The sequence below is a fragment of the Pan paniscus genome, chromosome 1 (genome assembly GCF_029289425.2).
Source record: "Pan paniscus chromosome 1, NHGRI_mPanPan1-v2.0_pri, whole genome shotgun sequence".
In the NCBI taxonomy this organism is placed as follows: domain Eukaryota; kingdom Metazoa; phylum Chordata; class Mammalia; order Primates; family Hominidae; genus Pan; species Pan paniscus.
The window spans coordinates 118,411,883-118,428,707 of record NC_073249.2 but is presented as its reverse complement, the minus strand read 5'-3'; the positions used below and the strand labels follow the sequence as shown (position 1 = coordinate 118,428,707).

General features: G+C 40.4%; 1 protein-coding gene across 11 annotated transcripts in view; it reads left to right on the top strand.

Moving 5' to 3' along the window:
* Positions 1-581: 581 nt before the first annotated feature.
* GPSM2 (G protein signaling modulator 2) overlaps positions 582-16,825 on the top strand; it is a 56,956-nt gene continuing 40,712 nt past the window's right edge. For 3 of the 11 annotated variants that reach the window (XM_034932548.3, XM_063606652.1, XM_063606650.1), the window contains exons 1-3: positions 583-1,525; positions 1,829-1,872; positions 9,595-9,898. In XM_034932548.3, the coding sequence (XP_034788439.1) occupies positions 9,843-9,898 (56 nt within the window). In that variant the 5' untranslated portion in view covers positions 583-1,525; positions 1,829-1,872; positions 9,595-9,842. Of the gene's footprint in view, positions 1,526-1,828; positions 2,073-9,594; positions 9,899-16,825 lie in introns of all 11 variants that reach the window. The other 8 variants (XM_034932566.3, XM_034932597.3, XM_055115185.2 and 5 more) reach the window with 7 other exon arrangements.

The following is a 16,825-nucleotide window of genomic DNA, read 5'->3' as shown; positions in this document are numbered from 1 at the left end:
CTGTCGCCGAGGCTGGAGTGCAGTGGCGCGATCTCGGCTCACTGCAACCTCCGCCTCCTGGGTTCAAGCAATTCTCCTGCCTCAGCCTCCCGAATAGCTGGGATTGCAGGCGCCCACCACCAGGCACGGCTAATTTTTGTATTTTTAGTAGAGACGGGGTTTCACCATTTTGACCAGGCTGGTCTCCAACTCAGGTGATCCCCCCGCCTCGGCCTCCCAAAGTTGCTGGTATTACAGATGTGAATCACCGCGCCCGGCCGGTATTTTGTGAAGAACAAACTATAAGGTGACTACTATTTTGGGGTCACCTTGACATGGAGGAGAGGTGAATGGAAATAAAACTTATTCTTCCCAGTGTCTTTAGAATGTAGGCGCTGAAACTGAGTGAAACTGAGTAAAACTGCCACCCAATTTTCCTGGGAACCAGCGATTCTGTAGTCAACAGAAGTTTGCTTTTCCAACAGCTGGAAAAGGCAGGGTTGGGCACAGCCTCAAGAACTGAGGCTGCCTTGTTCAAGTTTTCACACGGTCCCTCTGTTCCTTCCACAGAGGCCTCTTTTTCTTCTATATCCCGCATCCGCCGCTTGGGACACTCATTCTGTAGCGCAGCACCAAGTCTTCCAAAAAGGCGGCGCTGGTTTTGCGCTCCTTTTTTAAAGGGATCTAGGCCAGCCTCTATCTGAACTCTGTACGATGTTTTTTGTTTGTTTGTTTTGTTTTTGAGATGGAATTTCGCTCTTGTTGCCCAGGCTGGAGTGCAATGGTGCGATCTCCACTCACGGCAACCTCCGCCTCCCGGATTCAAGCGATTCTCCTGCCTCAGCCTCCTGAGTAGCTGGGATTAAAGGCATGCGCCACCACTCCCGGCTAATTTTGTATTTTTAGTAGAGACGGGGTTTCTCCATGTTGGTCAGGCTGGTCTCGAACTCCCGACCTCAGGTGATCCGCCCGCCTCGGCCTCCCAAAGTGCTGGGATTATAGCCGTCAGCCACTGCGCCCGGCCAACTCTAGACAATATTTATTGCTCTACTTTTTAGTGTCTGAAGAAGAAAGAAGAGGACAGGAAAGAAACTTCAGTCTGAGGGTTGAGGACACGTCCCGGAGCAGAGGAGGACCAAGCTCCCAAGCCCCCTGTCACCTTGACACGCAGACGGTTCGCCAGGACTGCGAAGAGGGGGGCAACCAGCGCCCCGCCCCGCCCCGCTGCGCCGCCCGCCATTGGCCGGTCCGAAAGACGCGGGGCGTTGTCGGTTTGAATGAGAGCGCCTGGAGCCGGGGCGCAGGCGCAGAGGAGGGCGGCGTTGAGACCGGCGGAGCGGCGGGACCCCTAGGTGGCGGAGGGACGCTCCGGGAAAGCTAGGGGCGCTAAGAGCTCTGGCCCACGTGACCTGCCGGGGGCGGGAGCAGGGGGCGCGCCGGCCTCCTGCGGTGCCCCTGCCTTGGGGGAGGGGCCGTGACCACCCGCCTGTGAGGCGGCCGCCGCTGCACCTTCACCGAGTACCCGGGACCCGCCCGCCCGCGGGAGGTGAGCGCTTCCGCGACGCGGGGTCTGAGGCGTTTGAGGGGCTCTCGGAGGGAGGTGACAGGGAGGGGCGCGTGTGCGTGCGTGTGGGGCTTCTGTGTCCAGAGGTCTGGGGGTGACGTCCTTTGTTTTGGGCAGGAGGCGGGCTGGGGGCTTGCGGGACCTGTGGGCGCTGCGGGGACGCGGCGTCGATGCTCAAGAAACCAGAAACTCGGCTTGAGGAGTTGCTGCTTTTTTGTCGGAAAGTCTTAAAATGAGAGTAAAGCGTTAAGAGCCTCACTCCTGAGTCTTTTTTTTTTTTTAAAGATAAAAACTATACTAGAATCCAGCGACTTCTTACCACTCTGAATGTAAGTAACAAATTGTGAATTAAAGCCCGAATCCCCGTGGAATTCATTCCGAGGCTGATTGCAATCACTTGGAGTCGGGCGCGTCCTACCTAAACCAGGCAGTTTATGGCAAATACCTGCCTTGACCGTGCATAAATTAGTGAACTTTTGGGCACCAACTGGTCGATTTACCATAGAAATTGGTAGTTGCTGCAAAAAGAGTAAGTAAACATAAAACGTTAAGAAAACTCTTTCCTGAAATCTATAGAATACCTTCGAATAAAAAAAAATCTGTAATTTCCTTGTTTTAATAGTAACCAATTAGAGCATTTGAACTAGTAGCATTTGAACTCTGTTAAAGAAAACGAGTAAGGATGGAAATTTTATTGGCCTTAATGCATAATTTAACCACACCGTAGAATTAAACGAAGTAGGTTCTTGGCTTTCCTTTCTATCGGGTTTGCATTGGAGCGTTCGTGGGGTGTGTTGGAAGTCAGCAGGACCAACCGAGCTGAGTTTTCAAGCTGCCACTTTAGAAGGGTGTACCGAAGATTTCTGGCCTGATAATAGCCGGTGTGATTGCTTCTGATAAATACCACTTTTGATTGGGTTCTCACTATTCAGGAGCAGCTTTAGTTGATTGTTTAGAAGTGAATAAACAACATTAAAAAGGGTAGATCACTGTTGGTTGACATGGTGTGTGTAAGGAGAGGGGGGCCTCAGGGATTAGGGGTGGTCTCACACCTACTTCTCTTTACAACTACCACGGAGTCGTTTTCGCAAGCTATTTCCCAGGCTATTACTTATAATTTAAGTATTGGAGCGGTTTCAAAGTAAAAAGTTGTGTGATGTTGTTGTAGAGGCATGTCTCCAAAATCCTCTCTGGCCAGATAAGCAGTTTAGTTGTATTTTCTTACATTCTTAAATCAGATATTCGGTGTTACAAACATATTTTAATATAGATCTGAGACTTGCTTACTAGACTAATTAAAACAGTGTTAAGATATAGTAGTTTTAAAATGACCTTTTCATAAACATAAAATATTTCTAAGATCTATCTTTAGAAATTTGTAATTCGTTCTCTGGAATTTTAAAATGGAAAATCTGACATAGATTTAGGTTATTCTAAATTTATTTGAATATATATTAAATATGTCTATTTTATAATAACAGTTACTGTTATTACTACAGCACTATGTTGAGTACTTTTGTTACGTATCAGAGCCAGGTGCTGGGTCAGGTGCTTTATAAATCATGTCTGTAATTATCACAGCACATTTTAGGTAAGTGTCATTATGCCCACACCAACTGAGAGTTTAGCGTAAGATCATATAACTAATAAGTCACTGTGCCGAGATTCAAATCATGGCCTGATCCCAAAGCACATGCTGTATTGCTTCTGTGTGTCTGTTTAAATCTCTGCTGTGTCTCTGGATTCCATTTGTAGGGACAAGTTCTACTTTAAAGATGCCTTTAGGTGCTGTGTTTTGTTGTAGCTTTGCAGAAATATTTCAATCTTTCTGTTGGAACTATCTTGCTTCATTATTTTATAAATCATCTTATAAATCACATTATATTTTCAATATCTTCTTAATCATCTTTATACAAAACATAAGTGAAGAGTAAGACTTTTCTGAGTTTCTTACATAAATATGAATAGAATCTTTACTGTGGAGAAGAAATGTATTACAGTCCGGTTTTCTCACTATTATAGGATTCTTTGGCCTCGTCATAATTCCTGTCTTCTTCCCAGACAAGAAATAAAAGTTTGTTGGGCCTCTCTTATGTGCAAAGCAATGTCGTTGGTGTTGTGAGATGACAAGAAAATGCTTCCTATTCAGTAGTTGTTTCTGGAGTTTTTGTAGTATTTTTCTTTCCTCCCCATTCCTGCCTTATATGTTGCTGCTGGTTTATCTTCCTAGCAGAGATCCAACTTGGCTATTCCTTTGTGGGGAAAAAATACCAGCAAGGTTCCCCATTGTGTAAATAAAAGGCTGAGGCCGGGTACGGTGGCTCACACCTGTAATCCCAGCACTTTGGGAGGCCGAGGTGGGCGGATCACGAGGTCAGGAGTTCAACACCAGCCTGACCAACGTGGTGAAACCCCGTCTGTACTAAAAATACAATAGTTAGCCCAGTGTGGTGGCACACGCCTGTAATCCAAGCTACTCAGGAGGCTGAGGCAGGAGAATCGCTTGAACCCAGGAGGCGGAGGTTGCAGTGAGCCGAGATCGCGCCACTGCACTCCAGCCCGGGTGACAGATCAAGACTCCATCTCAAAAAAAAAGGGGGAGCTGAATATGAATATATGCTTCTGCCACATGTTCAGAGTCCCTCACAATTTGTTACTGTTCTACCTTCTCAGCCTTCTCTTTCACTACTCTGAATACTGTGTGCTTATCCTGGAACACATTCTGTGCATTTCTACCCTCCCTTTTTCTTGAGCCATTCTTTTCCCTTGACTGGAATGCCTTTCCTTCATTTGGCTAATAAGATCTACCCATCCTTCAAGGTGCTGTACAAAATTCCTTGCTTCCAAAAAGTTTTCCCTGGTCCTTTTCAGTTAGAATTATTATTCCCATATTATCACAAAACATTATTGAATAGAAACATTTATTTTCCCACAGAATGGTGATAACTTTTGGGAAGAGAAGACAAAATCATGTTTAATATATTTTCCTATGGAGAATTCTAAACTCAAACTCTCTAGGGACCCTTTCTAAGCATTTATAATATTTCTGCATTTGGGATTTATTTCTGCTTTAAAATGTGTTTGGGTCAGGTGCAGTGGCTCACACCTGTAATCCCAGCACTTTGAGGGGCCCAGGTGGGCGGATCACTTGAGACCAGGAGTCGAGACCAGCCTGCCCAACATGGCGAAACCCTGTCTCTACTAAAAATACAAAAATTAGCCAGGCGTGGTGCTGGGCACCTGTGGGAGGCTGAGAGAGGAGAATCACTTGAACCCAGGACGTGGAGGTTACAGTGAGCCAAGATGGCGCCACTGCACTCCAGCCTGGGCGACAGAGTGAGACTCCGTCTCAAAAAAAAAAAACAATGCTTAGTGGAAAGGACCATTTCTTTTCTATTTCACTATTGAGCTTTAAAATTATGTATATGTATTAATTGATTGAAGCTGATGACTGACCATCGTTGGTAATAATAAATGGCTATGCTTACCAAAAAGGTTTATATATAGTTCAGATGATCTAACCTGGTGGCAAGAAAAGTAAATTATATTTATTGTCTGATGAATGTTACCAGTTTGTGTAGATCCATGGATGGAAGAAACAGACCAAAAACAAACAAAGAAACAGACCAAAAGTTATTGGCATTTAAGTGGCAGTCAGGATCAGATAGTTTAGATAAATTCGAAGAAGCACAAAATGTAACCTGGTTTGCAAACTTTTTACTGCCAGTGGAGTAAAGCAGGGCTAGGATTTCTTTGATAAAGAGCTAGCCTTTCTTGTCTGCTCTGATTGCATACCTTGGACAGTGCCTGGAAGTCCACCTAGCTGTCTAAAGGGAGTCTGTCTATTTTGACTTCCTAATCAGATAATTAAATGTGAGGCAGTTAGAGTTATGTACTAGTTGATCTTTCTATATGTCTCTGTCAATTCCCGGGATATGGAAAAAATGATTGCCTTTTCTTTATGGTTAGATGCCGTGATCTAGCAATTTTGTTAATTTTGAGGTTTTTGGAGCATTGCTTGGAAGATGCTATTAAGAGACAGATTTGTTCCTTGCAGATTGTTAGTTGTAAATAGTAATGGAGGTTGGAGGTTGAACTTGATGACTTCTCAATATCCTTTCAAACCTACAAATTATTTTCCAGTTCTTTGTCCTGTGATTAAATTTTCTTATCCTAATGATCAAATTTGTAATTTAATATTTGTTGCAAATTTTACTAGTCTTACACTATATACACACACATTGTATCTAGGAAGTAGGTTTGTTAACTCCATGTAATGAGGAACGTGAGTGAACACATTATTGCTAAATTGGCTAGAGAGTTCTTAAAACATGAATCATGAATCAAGAATTGCTTGTTTGTTCAGTGAATATTTTTTTGTGTGAAGTGCTACCTAATTGTTATGGAGATTGTAATGTAAGAGGCACTTTTAAAGATATTCTTCCCTTGAGAATAGTAAGACTATATTATAAATTGCTGTTATTGAAATAGTGAATAGCATTCTGTCTTCTTGCTTATTTTAATGGTCTTAGAAATGGTTCTTTCTACATGCAGTTTTCATCAAGTAAAATATTTTGCAACTATTTATATTCATTTACTTATTTGTTAATTTGTGAAACATGTAAATGCTACATGTTTACATCTTAAGGAGTATGAAATTAACATTTTATAATTGCAAAATTTAGAATTTCATTAAGAACTCATGGATGAGAAAAATATTTTGTTTTATTTTTTTAGAGACAGGGTCTCACTCTGTGGCCCAGACTGGAGTGCAGTGGTGCAATCATCGATTACTATAACCTCCAACTCCTGGGCTCAAGCAATCCTCCTGCCTCATCCTCCCAAGTAGCTGGGGCTATAGTCACAGGCCACCACACCTGGCTGATTTTTCAATTTTTTGTAGAAACGGGGTCTTGTACGTTGCCTGGGCTGGTCTTGAACTGTTGGTCTCAAGTGATCCTTCCACCTTGGTCTCCCAAAGCACTGGGATTACAGATGTCAGCCACCGGGCCTACCTAAGAAAAATATTTAAATTTAATATCAGTATCTGTGGGGAATTGGTTCCAGGACCCCCTGAGGATACCAAAATCCATGGATGCTCAAGTTCCTTATATAACATGGTATAGTATTTGCATATAACCTATACGCATCTTCCCACAAACTTTTCATCCTCTCTAGATTACTTATGATACATAATACGATGTAAATGCTATGTAAATAGTTGTTATATGGTATTGTTTAGGGAACAATGCCAAGGAAAAAAGTCTACATGTTCAGTAGAGACACAACTTTTCATTTTCTTTCCTGAATATTTTTGATACGCGGTTGGTTGAATCCACTATGCAGAACCCACAGATCTGGAGGGCCTACTATAATTTAATTTAATTCTAAGGTAAGTTAATTCTAATACCTCTCTTTCTGCTCCATTTTATAAATAACAGCCCAAACCTCATAGTGGATAACGGGAGATAATATCATTGCCAGTTTAGCTGTTTGTGTAATCTAGACGCCTTCGGAGCTATTGCAATGAGTATCCACACTAATTCCCTTTATTAATTTTTTTATTAAGGAAAAAAGACGCACAGTGGAATTCTGAACAAAAGGAAAAGAGATTTGATGTGTTGATAGCTGCTATTTGATGTGTTGATAGCTGCTACCTTTTTGTTCTTTCTTAAAATACTGCTCCCTAGCCCGTGCTGTGGCATGCACCTGTAGTCCCAGCTACTTGGGAGGTTGAAGCGAGAGGATCACCAAGAGTTCCAGGCTGCAGTGTGCTATGATTGTGATGTGAATAGCCACTGTACTCCAACCTGGGCAACATAGCAAGATCCCATCTCTAAAAAAACAAAACAACAACAAAAGATAGTGCTTCCTTTGTTGGCCAAGGGAAGAGATAAGAGGAGTACTATTTTGTGTTTCTTGCATGCTAAACTTGTTATTAATGTGAAAACCTCATTTCCTCTTGGAAACTTCATCAGTATTCCCAAGGCTGTTTCTTTCTACCTTCCCTCCTTTCACCTTCTGCTCTGTTCCCTATTAACTTCTAGCTGTACTTAATTAACAGAGCAGTGAGTATTCATTAGTCTGGTTTATGATATAGCTGAAATACTTAAAAGGATGTTATATAGAAGAGGAATTAGGCTTTATTGTATATGGCAGCAGAAGGAAGAAGTAGAACAAATGGGTAGAAATGGAAGAATTGCTCAAAGTATGGAACGATTTTCTTACAGGAATATTCAAAATTAAGATTAGCTGCTTTATGACCTATGTAGGAATGCTATAGTAAGATAGTGGACTAACTGACCTCTAGGATTGTTTATAACACTGAGATTCCAGGACTTTATGATTGTATATCTACCAATTTATCTCATATATGTATATGTATATCCTTCTTTGTCTTTCTCAACTGTTATCTCAGAGGTTATAGTTTATATCTGATGTGCTGTAGCTCTCTCTAATGTATCGGTATGGATTCATTTTTATTTAAATATTCTCAGTCTTTATCACTGAAGATTTTACCTTTATTCCTCTCTTTTTCTTTCTCACCCTCCTATTAGATATATTATAGAGCTGCTCATTTTGTCCTCCTTTTCTCTGAACTTCTCTTTATTATTTTTCATCTGCTTATTCTTTCTTTAGCTGCTTAACTAGTACATTGAGGGTTTGTTGTTGTTGTTGTTGTTGTTGTTTTGGTGGGGGCAGACAGAGTTGCACTGTGTCGCCTGGGCTGGAGCGCAATGGCATAATCTTGGCTCACTGCAACCTCCGCCTCCCGGGTTCAGGCTCACTGCAACCTCCACCTCCCGGGTTCAAGTGATTCTCATGCCTCAGCCTCCTGAGTAGCTGGGATTACAGGCTTGCATCACCACACCTGCCTAATTTTTGTATTTTTTGTAGAGACAGGGTTTCACCGTGTTGGCTAGGCTGGTCTTGAACTCCTGGCCTCAAGTGATCACCTGTGTCTGCCTCCCAAAGTGCTGGGATTACAGGCATGAGCCATTGCACCTGGCCCTAACTAGTACATTGAGTTATTAATATCAGTGTTCATGGTAGTTTTTTGTTTCATTTTGTTTTGGGGCAGGGTCTTGCTCTGTCAACCAGGTTGGAGTGCAGTGGCATGAATATTAATACTGTTAGTAACAGCAATCCAAAAAACTATAATCCAAATGTCCATCAACAGCAGAATGAAAAATACATTTGGTATCCAATGGAATATACATGCAAGTTGTAGCTATGCACAACAATTGAGAAAAATCTCAGAAACAATGTTCAGCAAAATCATATAAAACTAAATGGTATCTTATTTAGGACTATACTGACATTCGTGTTAAAGTTGTAAAGACAAGCAAAGGAATAAGGAACAAAATACAGTTTAGAAATCACCTTAGAGGGAAAAGGAAGGAGATGGGTTAGGTTGGACTACCCAGGAGACTTTAAAGGCCAGGTAATGTTCTTATTGTAGACTGAATGGTGTTATATAAATGTTTGTTGTGTCATTCTTTTTACCATATACATATTTCCCAAATGTCTTTTGTACCTACCCAATATTAATAAAAAAACATTTTAAAGACCTTAAAGAGTTTAAGTAGAATATATTTTGAAAGCAAATGAATCCAACTATAACCGAAGTATCAGTGTGATATCTTCTTTGAAGAAATAAATTTACTGAGTTTGGAGTTGACTATTTCAAATAATTATTGAATTTTCATTTGATTTGTTAATAGTAGTTTTTAAAAGTTTGAAGCAGCAATTTTGTTTTTAGATGCTAATATGATACATACTGTTCTTTTTTGTTTATAGCAGAAAATATTACATAAAAGTATTAAATTTCAAACATATTTTTAAAATTAAAGTACAGTTCTCAAATCTCATCTATTCCCACCCCTATTTAGAAGCTCCATGATGACAGTTAAGCCCTGTGCTATCTTCTGTAGTGATTGACATGACAGCAGTCTGCAGAGTTAGCTTGTGATTACGTACAGCTCAGGGTTACTGTAGGTTGTTCTTTGAAAATAGGACTTCAAGCAAAGCATCTTGTATTCCTTTTGCAGAAATGTTGCTGAAGTGCTGCTGAAAGGGCCAGAGATGCAAGGATTTGGAATACATTTTGAACCTTTAAGCTGTCTGACATTGACCTCCTTTCATTATTAATAAAGAAGAAGCAGGAGCTTAGGATGTATTAACACCAACTCATTAATATACTAACCGGACAATGTTCTACAAACAATTCTACATTGTAAAGGACTGGATTGGCACAAAATAAAATAATTTTATTTTATTCAGCTTATAATATGACTCGATGGAGGAAAATTTGATAAGCATGAGAGAAGACCATTCTTTTCATGTTCGTTACAGGTAAGACTATTGCTGTCTTAATGGATGACTTTTAATCCTTATTTTAAAATGTTTTTAACTCTGATGACCATTTCAAGTTTCAGTTGAAAATACTCAAATATACCAGCCATAGTATTGTCTGTAGACAATATTTTCTTTTTGTTGTAAGTTTTCCTTTCTGTAGGAAAATGATAGTAGAGACCAATTATGTACTATGGTTTGTTTAATGTTCTCTGGAAGAGTTTATGAATAATTTCTTTATAATTTGTAACTTTTTATATAATGCAAATATGTAAATGAAATATGTTTGAAAATCTTTGGGGCTAAAAGGTGGATTTTTTTAAAATGTGGTCAGCTGAAGGACCAAACCTTTGCATTATAATTTAATGTGATCTTTTAGACATGAACTTTTTATTTTTGATTTATTTTTATTTTTTGTAGTGTATTGTTTTGATTCCCTTCTCATTTCCTTTTTTTGTATTTTTTTATTTTATTAATTTTACTTTTTCTATATTATCAGAGATGGGAGTCTCACTATATTGCCCAGGCAAGTCTCAAACTCCTGGGCTCAAGCAATCCTCCTGCCTCAGCCTCCAGAGTAGCAGGAACTACAGGTGTGTGCCACTGCACCTGGCTTTTTATTTTATCTTTAAAGGAAATTTTATTTCACAACCATTATTACGTTTTAAATATGTACCTAATCCACATTAATATAAATACATTATTATTAAAATACAAACAAGCACTGTTCAAAAGAAATGTCATTTTTAAGCTTAATGTCTAGTGACATTTTGTGTTGTTTTGCTGATTTAATACGTAAGACCACATTTTTACATGAAGTAGTGGTTTGGTAATCCCTAATTTACTCCAGAAAGCAAGTCAGGCTGAGGAAAGGCACCCACATTCATTCTCTCGCAAGCTTCACGGTCCGTAGGGAAATGGCCTGGCTCCTCTAGGACTTACAGTGTTCCCTTGGATGCCCAAATGGATTGTCTACATTCCTGGTAGAAGGTTGCAGATTGTAAGGACCAGTGTTCCCACCTTTGTTCTGCATCCACAAGTGTCTTTCACAAATACAACACACTCCCTTTGGCTACACCTTATATATAATATGTTATGCACATGTATGTGTGTTGGTGGGGGTGGATGCTTCCCACTGATCTAGATCAGGATCCAAATCAGACATACACATCAGGAAAGGAGGGAAGATAGCCAGGAAGTGATAGCTGGGCAGAATGAAGGTACAGAATGGGCAGGTCTTCCTGATTTTTCAGAAGAGCCCAGGAAATCTGAAAATCTGAAGAGAGTGTGTGTGTGTGTTTTTGTTTTTTTGTTTTTTTTTTTTTTGGAGACAGTCTTACTCTGACGCCCAGGCTGGAGTGCAGTGGCACGAGTTTGGCTCACTGTAACCTCCGCCTCCCATGTTAAAGCGATTCTCTTGTCTCAGCTTCCCGAGTAGCTGGGATTATAGGCGTGTGTCACCATGCCCAGCTAATTTTTTGTATTTTTAGTAGATACAGGGTTTTGCCATATTGACCAGGCTGGTCTTGAGCTCCTGGCCTCAAGTGATATGCCCGCCTTGGCCTCCCAAAGTGCTGGGATTATAGGCATGAGCCACCAAGCCCGACCGGAAATCTAAATCTTTATTGTGCTGTCTCCAAATTCTGAAATGTTGGCAGCTCATGCAAATTTTTTTTTAAAAATGTGGGCTGAACATTTTAAGGAGGAGAAAGAGGCCTGTAACAGACACAACTCTCTAAAAAACCACACAGGCAGGTGGGGGAGGTAGAGCTCAAGGTTTTGAGAAAGCCGCTCTCCAGGACGTAACATACACTTACCCTGGGACTCCGAGGCGCTAACCCTCCTGCACCTCGAGGCCCAGAGCACCAAGTGCGATGTCCCCATCTCCTGGCCTTGCCCACCTCATTGCCCTCCATATCTCCTCATCACACCTTCGATTCCCCAAACCCCATAGGTTTCTCTGCCTCCCAGACTTTGCCCCTTATTCCTTGGATGGCCTAGAATGCCATTACCTGCCATCCTCCCAGGCACTGCCTGTTGCAAGCCAGGCTCCCATTCTCATTCCTCACTCCTAGAGGGTTGCATACAGACCTTCCTATTGCACCCTTCTAGATGGGCTGCTTAGGTCAGTGTCACCCACAGACACCATGCACCCAGTGACAGTCTGTGAGAGCATGCAGCCTACCCCCATCCGTGTGCGGAGCTCAGCCTTCATAAATGAGCATCTTGAAGGAATGGGTATTAAATAAAGTCGGAATAGGTGGGTACTTTGTAAACATGATAACCAATAGCCAGTTTAATATTTAGTGATAAAATATTAATGACATCTCTAATGCAATTAGGAACAAAACAAGGCTAGCTGCACTATGATTATTAATATTCTGGAAGTTCTGTTAATTGCACTAAATGATAAAATAAATGCAAACTTAAATATTATCATCATTTAACAAGGTGATTAGGGAATATGTTTTTTTTTTGTTTTTTTTTTTGAAATGGAGTATCACTCTGTCACCCAGGCTGGAGTGCAGTGGTGTGCAATCTCAGCTCACTGCAACCTCTGCCTCTCAGGTTCAAGCAGTGCTCCTGCCTCAGCCTCCTGAGTAGCTGGGACTACAGGCGTGTGCCACCATGCCCAGCTAACTTTTATATTTTTAGTAGAGATGGGGTTTTGCCATGTTGGCCAGGCTGGTCTCGAACTCCTGACCTCGGGTGATCCACCCGCCTCGGCCTCCCAAAGTGCTGGGATTACAGGCGTGAGCCACTGCACTTGGCCTTTTTTTCCCCGTTGAGACAGAGTCTTGTTCTGTTTCCCAGACTGGAGTGCAGTGGCATGATCACAGCTCACTGCAGCCTCAACCTCTCAGGCTCAAGCAATCCTCCCACCTCAGCTTCCTGAGTAGCTGGGACTACAGCCATGCCTGGCTAATTTTTAAAATCTTTTTGTGAAGATGCGATCTCACTCTGTTGCCTAGGCTGCTCTCGAACTCCTGGGCTCAAGCAGTCCACCTACCTCGGCCTCCTCAAGTGCTGGGATTACAGGAATGAGCTGCCGTGCCCAGCTGGTAATAGATTCTTTATCAAAACTGTTACAAGTTAATTATTAGATGAACATCAGAATATAGTAGCAATTAATAGAATTCAAAATCTCAGGAGGTTGTACCAAATTTTAGATGTCTTAACATATTTAGGAAATGGGAGATTTATCATCCTGTAGAGTAAATAGTTCACGTTAGGAAGGTTCATGCCAAGGAAGTTAACATAGGTAAGATGAGGACATTTCTATTAAAAAAGAGTTTCAAGTAAAATAAAATGGAAGACATTTAAGATAATTAAGATGAGCTCTTAATATATGAAATGCTGCCATCCTACCCTTTACATAAATTTCCAGAAACCTGGGAATTATATACTTTTTTCTTTTCTCATTCTGTATCCAGCATGAAGTATTGCTGGTTTCATCTCCTAAATGTTTCTCAGATTCATCTACTCATGTGCATCCTCCCAGTTGTTTGAGAGGCTTGTTCCCCGGTGCTGTAAAGAAATAGCACTTGAACATAAATTTAATTTATTTAGTAAGGCCATTTTTACTTGCTGCAGAAGGGGTACACTCATCAGCAGTTTTGCCTCGAGAGTACACTGAACAAAGGAGACAGGGTCATTTATAACCTGATGTATCCACCCTACTGCTGTGTCTGGTTTCCATTAACTGGAACGGGACCTCACATTTCTGTATTTGTCCCGATTGGCTAGCAACTTAGAACTTTTTAAAAGAGGCAAAGGTAGAGGGGAACAAAGGAAGGAGGAAGTAACTTGTGGAATGTTGAGAAAGATAAAAACACTTTTAAATAAGGAAGAGGAACAGGCTATGACCTAATGCTTGCTTGGACCAGTGTAAGCATGCTAGGGCAAATACTTAGGCTAAATTGTGGGAGCTAAGAACATAAAGTACATTGATTTCCTTATTACGGCTAGCAGATATTTAAGAATGTTAACACAGTTCTTTGAATAAATTTTGCGTCTAAGGAATAAATACTATTTATTCCTAATTAGATGGGGAGGAAAGTCTTTGAAGAGGAACCTCTACTTTACTTTTTACACCACCATAGCTATAATTGAGATCCTCAGGATCTTCTTTCCAGACTCCCTCCATTCTTCACCTCTTGGAACCCGTCGTTTTGACTTGTCACTAGTGGGCTCAATCTCAAAACACAGAGCTAACCGTGCAACCTCTCTGCTTAATACCTAGGGTGGCTCCTAGTCACCCGGCCAAGCTGAACATAGAACACAAGATCTTCATTATCTGGCTTCTGCCTATTCCTGGGACCTTACTTCCTGCCATTCTTCACCTTGCACTTTGAGCTCTGGTTTCCTGCATGTCATGCTGTTTTATGTTTCAGTGTCTTTGCTCATGCTATGCCCTCTGTTGAACTCCCTTCCCACTTTCTTTGTTTAGCTAATTCTACTCTAAGATACAGCTCGGAGATTATCTCCTCCTGGAAACCATTTCTAAGCTCCATAGTTAGGCTCTGTGGCCTCCGTGTGCTCATATTACAATCTGTGCATTTTTCTTTCTTAGCACCAACTGTATTAAAATTAAATTAATCTGTTTTTATGGTGCTCCCTTCCTCCTCACCTCTCCCTTTGAGCATTAGCTCCTCAGCTGTGGTCGCTCCTCAGCAGCCATGATAATTAGCATGTTGTCTGGCACATATTGAACTTCAATGGAATATGAACGTAATAAGATGTTTATCTGTCTTGCTAAATGTTTTGAATAGTATTGTGCTTTCTAATATGGTAAGAGCAGTAGATAAGTAGGAATGGCTTGTACCTCTGCCTGTTGGAAGATCTTAGAATTGTCCTTTTTCTGTGATACAGTCTAGATCAAACATGGTTGCACTTTGCTATAGGACTTCACCAAGGGAAACTTAAAAATCTGTACTGTCTGTAATAGGACTATACCAAACAAATCTCTGGCTTTATCAGTGCTCTAAGACCAGCATTCTGTATATTGATTGGATTGTCGTATAATTGGGGGTAATGATTTGAACTCTTTATGTTAGGCCGTAGGCTGGTATAAGTTATTCTTCTGCTATAGTAAATACTTATGAAATGTTTTATCCATCTGGTTCTTCCATTGTGGAGGTCCTCCTCTATCCCTGGAGGAGTTTCTGTGGCACAATGAATTTGTAATTTTGAATGGAATGTTTCTTGGAACACTAAGTAACCTCCTAAGGGGACATCAGAATGCTTTATTGAAATATTTTGCACCTATTTCAAAAGGTAGAGACTGATAGCAAGTACAATTTATTTCTAAGTTAAAAAAAATTATATGGTTGATTTTTAAGGAATTATTAATTTTTTATGTGTGATAATGGTATTGTGATTGTATTTTTTGAAAAAGATTAATCTTTTAAAGATACACACTAAGGTATTTACAAATGAAATCATATGCTTTCCGGAATGTACTTCAGACCAATCTGGGGTTGGAAGAGTAACGATCAGAGTAGAGATGAATAAATAATATATTGATTATATATGTGTAATTATTGACATTGAAAGATGGATACATTGGGTTTGTTACACTAGTTCCTCTGGTTTTGTGTTTCTTTGGAAAATGTCATTTATACTTCTTACTGTGAATAATAAGCATTTTAATACTTTAATATTGTAAAAGTTAGATTCTTGCATGTAAGTTGTGAAGGAATACAGATATGGTGTTGAATTCTTTAATTTTGTTAGCTCAATGTAGTTGTTAATGTGCTTTCTTGAGTAGTTTAAGGTAACATGGAGTGATGGAAAGACCACTGGATTTGGAGACAAAGATAAATTTTCATATCTCAACTTTGACATCCCATGACCTTAAGCAAGTCATTTAACCTGTCTCAGCATCACTTTCTCCTTCTGTAGCAATACCTATCTTAGAAGGTTATTTTTATTTTATTTTATTTGAGATAGGGTCTGGCTCTGTCACCCATGCTGGATTGCAGAGGTGTGATCTTAGCTTACTGCACCCTCTGCCTGCTGGACTCAAGCTATCCTCCCACCTCAGCCTCCCGAGTAGCTGGGACTACTACAGGTGCATGCCACCACAGCCAGCTAATTTTTTTTTTTTTTTTTTTGGTGGAGATGGGGTTTTGCCATGTTGCCCAGGCTGGTCTCGAACTCCTGGGCTCAAGCGATCCACCCCCCCTTAGCCTCCCAAGTGCTGGGATTACAGGTATGAGCCACTGCACCCAGCCTCAGAGGGTTATTTTGAGAATTAAGTTTGATAAAGGTTAAAATCACTTTTAAAACTAAATTACCATACAAATTTTTGTTTTTTAATCATTTTCTTCCTTCTTATTCTATGTTATTAATCATCTAACCATACAAATGTAAATCAATTGAGCACTACTTTTCCTTTTACATAATAAATGAGAACAGCTAGATATATGTGGTAAATTGAATGGATGAAATTTGTTTATTGGGGCTAGCACGGGTGATGGAAAAGGTTCATGCCCAATTAGAATACAGAGAAGGTAGAGCTAGGATTTATGAAAGAAGATTCCACAACCACAGAAATGGAAAGCATAATAGAGAAAATGGAGAGTAGTCTTATTTTGCCTCTTAAGTCCTGAATTCCATCATTTATTCTTAAATAGTATGTAAGCCCTTTGAAGCAAGAGTCAAATCTGGACAAAATTGATGTTATTAAGTCTTTTAGAAAGATGTAGCATCATGGTTTTATGTTTTGCATTCACTGACATCCTGTGAACACGAAACAAATTTAAGGAGGTAAAGAGGATAATAGTCAAGTGCAAAATCTAGTGTGGAAGAGAAGTTAAAAATTAAAAGAAAAATTGAAATGACATGAGTTTGCACAGAAAATGAGAAATTCTAGCTAAAATGTTCACTCTATTAGCAAAAATGAAAACACGTCAGTTAAGGATA